We start from the raw sequence: 7463 nt of genomic DNA, 5'->3' as shown, positions 1-7463 counted from the left end.
CGTGAGAGGATGTCAGTTCCCGGATCTGCACCCAGGCACCACGGGGAGCTGCGGGGGGGCGGCCTGGATGCCGCCCCCCCTTTGGCCCTCCCCGTCCAGCTGCCCCACAGCCCGACCACTGGCCCCACCTGCAGAGCTCATTGTCCCTCTTCATCCACACATCCATCCCTGCTCTGTCCTCATTTACCCACTCCAGCCTCATGGCATGGTTCTGGCTTTTTGCTGCACCCACCCCCCCAGCCCCCTGTGCTGACCTCGCATCCCTGCTCTGCTCCCCACCCTGAGCACACCCCCGTACCTGCTCTGGGGACAGGAGTCGGAGGTCGATGAGGTTGCGGTCATAGGGCACCAGGGACACCATCTCGAAGGTCAGAAAAGGCGTCTCCCCGCTCTGGTGCTGCCATAGAGCGGCGTCATTGGGGTGTCCCCAACCCCCTGAGAGTTGCCCTGACTCGATGCAGGCCCCCACGCTGTGCCACCCCTGTCCCCCCTGTCACCCCATCCCCATCGCCCTACCTCAGTCTGTGCCTCCACGACAAGGACGACATCCTCAATGCGGATCCCAAACTCTCCATCCCGGTAATAGCCGGGCTCTGAGGGCCAGGAAGATGCCTCATGAGCCCCCAACCCCAGAGGCTTCCCCAGCCCACCCCAGCAGGGCTGGATCTGGCCCCTGAGTGGAGCTGAGAGCTGACACCCCATCCCTGGTTGAGCTCTGTGCCCAGGGTTGTCCCAGAGAGCCGGGGTGCCGCCGGGGTGCCGGGACATACCGATGGAGGTGAACATGCCGGCCTCCAGCGGCACGTTGTTGGACTGGAAGCCCACGGGCCCTGCAGGGACATAGGGTGGGTTAGAGCTCTGGGGACGGCATGTGCTGCAGGGACACCCCAGCAAGGACCACAGAGCCACCAAGGCAAGGACTGTGGGGCCATCCTGACAAGGACCACTGATAGGATCATCCCAGTAAGGACCTTGGGACCACCTCTGCAGGGATCATAGGATCGTCCCAGCAAGGACCACATAGTCACCCTGGCAAGGATCATGGGTCCACCCTGGCAAAAACCACAACATGCTGCAAGTAGGGATTCCCCTGCCCCTTGGAGAGGCTCTGCTGGGTGATTAGAAGCCCCCAGCAAGCTCCTGTCCTCATCCCTGTCCCCGTAGCTCAGCCCACATACCCAGCACCAGTGCTGGTGGCACCTACACTCGTGGACTGAGAGGAAGTTGCCGATGCCATGGCCAGTCCCGTGGCCGTAGTTGAGTCCAACGTCCCAGAGCGCCCGGCGGGCGAAGGACTCCACCGTTCTCCCTGGGGAATGAAGAGGTGGGATAGGGGCCACGGAATTTATGAGGCCCCCCAGTGCCCTCCTGCTCCCTGTGCCAGGGGTTCTGTGCAGGGCCAGTGCTGGGTTTGGCGCCCACCTGCTGTGTGTGACGGAAAGACGAGGCGGGAGAGGTCAATGTTGCCCATCAGCACACGGGTGTAGGCTTCCTGTGGGGCAGGGTAGGGGGTGAGCAGAGTGGTACCCAGACACTCACCCCTGCACATCCAGCCCTGGCCGGGACTGTGGTGCTGAGTGCCACGGGGAGTGCTGGGCAGTGCAGGGGGTGCTGGGCAGTGCAGGGGGATGTTGGCTGACATGGGAGGGGCTGGTACCTTCTGCAGCGGGGTGGGCTCACCCCAGTGCACTGTCCGAGTGATGTCTGTTGTCCCGTCCCTGCAAAGGGGGGTCATGAACGGGGCTGATGCAGCCCCAGCGCTGGCTTTGGGGGCCCCCGGATGTGGGGCTGTTGGGGGGGTCTCTGGTCAAAGCTACGCACAGATATTGCCCTCCGGTGTCGAAGAGGTACATCTCGCCCGCAGACAGCGTCCGGCTGCTGCCATTGGAGGGGCTGCGAGGGGAGGGGGGTCAGAGCCCTCTCCCAGCTGCCCATTGCCCACTGCCCCCTGCCCACTGCCCACCACTGCCCCAGCCATACCTGTAGTGGGCCAGCGCCGCGTTGAGCCCGCTGGCCGAGATGGTCTGGAAGCTGGGCCCGCGGCTGTGCTCCTGGGCCCTGGAAGGCAGCAGGGAGGCAGGGAGGTGCTGGGGGTCCCCAGCTGCCCTTTGCTGGGCAAGGCAGGCCTGGGGGGCAGCACTGACCAGCGAAGTGCATTGATGTGCTGAGCCCCCAAAAACTCGTCCACCTGCCCCTGCGGGACTGTCTTCTCCAGCCACAGCAGGTACTGGATGACGGCCACCGCGTCCCGGACCTGGGGGTGCCCGGGGGCACCGGGGAGGGGGCATCAGCACCCCGCTTCCTCCGGTCTGCCCCCAGCCAGCAGGGGACTGTGGGGAGGGGGACAGCCCTTACGTGGGCAGCTCGCAGCATCTCCTGCTCATGGACATTTTTCACAGCCTTGGCCATCATGACAGGCGAGTAGTTCTCCTCCAGCAGCTTCTCCTGCGAGGGCAGGCAGGAGGTGGCACAGCTGCCTGTCCCCTCAGGCCCCAGGGGCAGCCCCAACGCGGTGACATGGGGCTCTCCCCGCGCCTGCAGGAGCCACGTGCCCCATGGCCGGGTCGGTGCCCACCTGGGGGATGATGCCGTAGAGGCCGTAGGTGGTGTACTCGGTGCCCAGCCACACGGTGACGTTGCCCTGGGTGTAGCGGCGCAGGTGGGCGCTCACCTGCCCGTACTCCTGCAGCTCCACGCAGAGCGGCCCCGGGCAGCCCGAGCGCAGGGACTCCCGCGCCGCCACCGAGAGCCGGGAGCCCTCCACGAACAGGCTGGGGAGGGAGCGGGAAGGGGCAGGCAGAGATGTGGTGGTCACCTGCTGCCTTTGGTTCCCCCCAAGCCCGGCAGAGAGGAGGGACCTGGGGGGCTCAGAGGGAATGCTGGGCTGGGAATGGGAGGAACTCAGGCTGTGAGGAAAGGGAGTGTGCCGTGCCCTGGGCTGGGAGCCGGGGGATGGATTGGGAAAGATGTGTGTCTCAGAGGGACAGTCGGTGGGGCTGGGCATGGCAGGATGTGGTGGCTCTGGGGCTGGGGGCAACGGGGCTGAGAGGAGAACCCCATGGGGGCTGGCTCAGGAAAGGAAGGGTGGAAGGGGGGTGGGTGGTGAGCCCCTTCCATGCCCCGTGCCCACAGGGACATGCTGCCCACCTTATGGTTGTGTTGGTCAGGAGGGTGTAGGAGTAGAAGACGGGGTTGTAGGGGATGTCATCTCCACGGAGGTTGAAGAGCCCTGCCAGGAACGAGACCTCCATGCCTGTGACCGCCACTGCCCTCCCAGCCCCAGGGTTCGAGCCCACGGCACCTGCCATGGCAGCACCATGGCACCTGGGTACTTACAGGCCGTCTCCTCCAGCCCCGACAGCAGCACGGCTGTGGGGCGTCGCACGTGCTGCTCCATCCGCTGCCGGATCCCGGCCACCTTCTCCTGCCAGCTGCTCCCTGGGAGTCGGGCAAGCGGTCAGCTCAGTGCAGGGACCACCGCAGCCCCAGGCTGTGGGTGAGCACCCACCCAGCAGCTGTGGGAGATCAGACCTGTGGGGTCTGGGGTCAGACCTGTGAACTCTGCTGGGAGGCTGTAGATCTCGGTGGAGGAGGGAAGGGGTCTTTGGTCACCCCATGCCTGATCCACAAGGTTGGTCTCGAGGGGGATTAGGGTCCGGCCGGAGCCGTGTAGAACCCGGCTGTAGCTGTTCCAGGTGTCTGGGGGGTGAGCAGCCCGCAGGTTGGGGCTCCTGGTAAATCTGCACCCAGGGGCTGCCCTCCCGTGGACAGGGTGACCCCCAGTGTTAGCCAGCCCTACCGATGGAGAAGAGGAAGGGGTCCAAGCTGACATTCCCCCCCGCAGGAACCGCCTTCAGGATCCACATCCCGATGGACTCGATGGAGGCTGCAGGGGAGAGCTGGGGTGGCACCACGAGTTTGTGCTGCGTCCCAGCCTGCGCTGAGCCCAGAGGAGGCTGTGGCAGGGGTTGGGGGGCTCCTGGGAGCGGGGAGACTCAGCAGCCCCCGTCCTGCCCCCACTGACTTGTCCTCTGCAGCTCCCAGTTGCAGTCCAGCTCCCGCTCTGCCTGGGTCCAGTAGCGGCTGTCAGTCCACAGGGCAGCCTTGTCCTGCGTCACCACAGCAGTGCCTGGGACAGGAGTGGGGGCTCAGGCTCACCTCTCTCTCTCTCCCTGCAGCTGGCAGGGACCCCCAGAGGCTCTCAGGGAGTGGGACCATGCCATGTGCGTGGATCCCCGGGAATGAGGAGCAGCAGGGTTTGGGGGATGCCCGCACCTGCAGAGCCGGTGAAACCGGGGAGCCAGCCCAGCCGCGCGTCCCGCTCGGAGATGTACTCGCTCTAGAGCCGGGATGGAGCCGTGAGAGGTGGCTGTGGGCGCCGGCGGGGGGGGGCTCCCCCGGGGGGCGGGGGGGACCCCTTGCTTACCATGTGGGCATCCGTGGAGGGCACGATGTAGGCGAGGGCGCCGTGGGCCCGCATCGTGCCCCGCAGCGCGGCCAGACGCGCCGTCGTGTTGGTGGCCGCCGGTGGCAGGTACTGGTGGCCCAGGGAGACGTGCTGGGACTGGGGGGGACCCCATGCCGGGAGTCTCAGGAACAGGGAGGGGGAGCAGGGCGGGGCTCACCGGTGGGTCCACGGAGCAGTCCCGGATGTCATTCCTGGTGGAAGGAGCCTGTGGCACCCGCCCTGCAGCACAGCCTGTGGGCACGGCGACACCCGGGAGCCTCAGGCCACAGCCTGGGGGCCTGCTGGCCCTTTGCTCCAGCCCGGAACCGCCCCAGGCAGCTGTGACCCTCGTCCCTAGCCCCAAATGCCAGCCAGCCCAGCTTTGGGGCTTTTTACAAAACTCAGTGTTTTTAGCCCCAGGAACAGTGGGTGAAAACCAACGTCATCCCCTGGTTCAAGAGGAATTAAATCTGCCCGTGCCTATGGCACAGTGGGATCATCACAGGGAGCAGCTGGTGCCCAGCTCGGAGCACAGAGGGGCTGCCAGGAGCCTGCCCGGAGCATCCCAGCGCTGGGGCCGTGGAAGGAGCTGGCTGATGGTGGGGCTGTGTCCAGCCGGACCTGGTCTCTCCCCAGGGTTGCTTGGCACAGGGTCCCACCACCACTCCCTGGGCTCTCCATCACCAGCTGGCACCTGGCTTCTCACTTTGGCCAAGGGCACAAGGCTTGGGTCCATGGGATAATGCAGGATGGGGTCATACTCAGCATGAGAGGCCTTGGGTACCTTGTCTCTGCACCCTGGAGGTCTGCTCCTGACCTGTCACCTGCCCCGGGCCCATCCCTGGGGCAGCTGGGCAGGGTGAGCCCCATGACACAGGCTGGCTCCTACCCCGGGGTGGCCCCACCCCTGCTTCCCCCAGAGCTGTGGCTGGGACATCCCACGCTCTCCGTATGTGGCTCCTGGAGGTCGCAGATGTGCCGTCCCACCCCAGTGCCCCGCCCACCGCCGGCCATACCGTGAAGCAGGAGCGCCCAGGCTGCGATCCAGAGCGGGGGGCACATGGCTGCCCTGGCCGAGGCACCAAGGGGACACTATGGGTGACAGGTCCCTCCTCCTGAGCCTTTGCCCCAGGGGCAGAGGGATGCGGGATGGGAAGGACGAGGCCCCAGCAGATACAGGGTGTGGGGAGCAGAGTTTGCTGTCCCTTTGGAAAGTGAATTCCACTGCTAAATAAAAGCAAACAGCAAAATCAGCACAAAGTCCAAAGATCCTGCAGGAGCAGAGGTGGGAGCGTGCCAGCTAAGCCTGGCACCGCCTGATGGCCAGGGAGAAGTCAGGGAAAGGCTTTGCTCCCTGGGGAACCCCTGTGTTCCGGAGCTATGGAGAGCTGACATGGGATCTCTGAGGTGAGGGCCAGATGCCCCCCAAGCCAGTCAGCCCCCCAGGCCATCCCTCCTCCTCCACAGGACATGGAGCTGTGCAGGTGGGCACCAGCCCCTGTCCAGTGCCTGGGACCAGCAGCCCCTGTGCTCCATGGGAGGATCCTGCTGGGATGTGCCCTTTGTCCTGCCAGGCGCAGCAGCTCTGCACCTCCGTGCATCTGCCTTGCTAAAACCTCACTATCTTCATCATAAGGAGCCTTGACCCCGAGGCCCGTCACTGATGGCACAGGTTCTTCCAGCGGCTTTAATGACTCTGGTTGTGGAGGGAAGGGCTGGGAGAGGGGCAGACCTGCTGCCACAGGCACTGGAGGTGTCCATCCTGGGCATGGACACAGATCTTCAGGGATGAATGCACATTCCCACCCAGGACAGGTCATGGTTTGGTCTGGAAAGGACATTAGAGATCCTCTAGTTTTGCCCCCCTGCCATGGGCAGGGACACCTTCCACTATCCCAGGTTGCTCCAAGCCCCTTCCAGCCTGTCATTGGACACTTCCAGGGATGGGGCAGCCACAGCTTCTCCGGTCAACCTGTGCCAGGGCCTGCCCATCCTCACAGGGAAGAACTTCCTCCCTGTATCTAATCCACACCAACCCTCTTTAATTTAAAACCACCCCACCTTGATCTGTTGCAATGGGCCCTGCCAAGAAGTTTGTCCCCACAGCCTCACATCCCCACCCAGTCTTCCCAGAGCACTCCCTACAGGATCATTGCTCATCACAGCCCATGAAGATCTTTGGGATGTGGCCCCACTTCCTGGGCCTGGGGTCCCTGCAGCCCAGCTCTCACAGGCTCGGCCTCGAGGCTGGACAAAGCTGGGTCTGTGTGGGGACCACGAACCCTCCGAGCTGCTGCCGTCTCTTCCCAGTGGCACTTCACGGCCTGTTGGACAGTGCCTGTCTGGCTGTGTCGCCACACTGACTGTCCAGCTACGTCACTGAGCTGTCTGGCTGTGTCACTGTTCTGCCTGTCCGGCTGTGTCCCCTCAGGGACTGTCCGGCTGCGTCCCCCCACTCCCCGGCCCCCCCTGTCCGGCAGTGTCACCTTTCCCCCTGCCGTGGCACCGCTCCGGCTGTCCAGCTGTGGCACTGGGACCGGGCTCACCACGAGGTGGCACCAGGACGGCGCCGGAGCCGCACAGACCCTGTCCCGTGTCCCACTGTCCCGTGTCCCACTGTCCCGTGTCCTGTCCCTAAGCACCCTGCAGCTCCGGCAGCAGCAGGGCCGGGTGGTCCCCTCGCCACCCGGTCCCTCTGGCTGAGCCCTGGAACGCTCATGTCACGAATGCTCTCAGGCTGCCTGTGTCCCCGTCGCCCGCTGGTCCCCCCTCTGTGAGAGGAACCCAGGAAGGGGCAGAGGGGGGTCCCCATAAGGGGCAGGACAGGGACAGGTGGGAGGGGGACACCAAAGCTGCAGCGATTGTTTCCCAACGATGCGATGCGGTGGGTGGGGACAGTCAGGCAGCACTTTGCTGCCACCCTGTTCATTAGTGACACGCGTTAATGATGCTTCATCCTCCCTGCCTGGTTCCTGCCAGGGGCGGGGGCTGCGTCCCTCACCCCCCCGCTGGCCCC

At 65.1% G+C, this 7463-nt stretch overlaps 1 protein-coding gene across 1 annotated transcript; it reads right to left on the bottom strand.

Annotated features, from left to right (window-relative positions):
- Positions 1-13: 13 nt before the first annotated feature.
- On the bottom strand, positions 14-6155 carry XPNPEP2 (X-prolyl aminopeptidase 2; the record flags this gene model as incomplete). Its single annotated transcript, XM_017741011.1, has 20 exons — positions 5464-6155; positions 4626-4699; positions 4427-4537; positions 4276-4339; positions 4025-4129; positions 3800-3886; positions 3553-3699; positions 3337-3438; positions 3148-3229; positions 2576-2771; positions 2356-2445; positions 2145-2254; positions 1981-2058; positions 1822-1893; positions 1658-1718; positions 1423-1492; positions 1205-1309; positions 771-830; positions 517-593; positions 14-397 (listed from the first exon to the last, which is right to left on the bottom strand). Coding segments are annotated over exons 1-20 (2121 nt in total), but the record flags the coding sequence as incomplete, so codon positions are not given.
- Positions 6156-7463: the final 1308 nt, after the last annotated feature.

The sequence above is a fragment of the Corvus brachyrhynchos genome, unplaced genomic scaffold (genome assembly GCF_000691975.1).
Source record: "Corvus brachyrhynchos isolate BGI_N302 unplaced genomic scaffold, ASM69197v1 scaffold351, whole genome shotgun sequence".
Lineage (NCBI taxonomy): Eukaryota > Metazoa > Chordata > Aves > Passeriformes > Corvidae > Corvus > Corvus brachyrhynchos.
The sequence above is the reverse complement of the archived record's forward strand: the minus strand, read 5'-3'. Positions and strand labels throughout refer to the sequence as shown.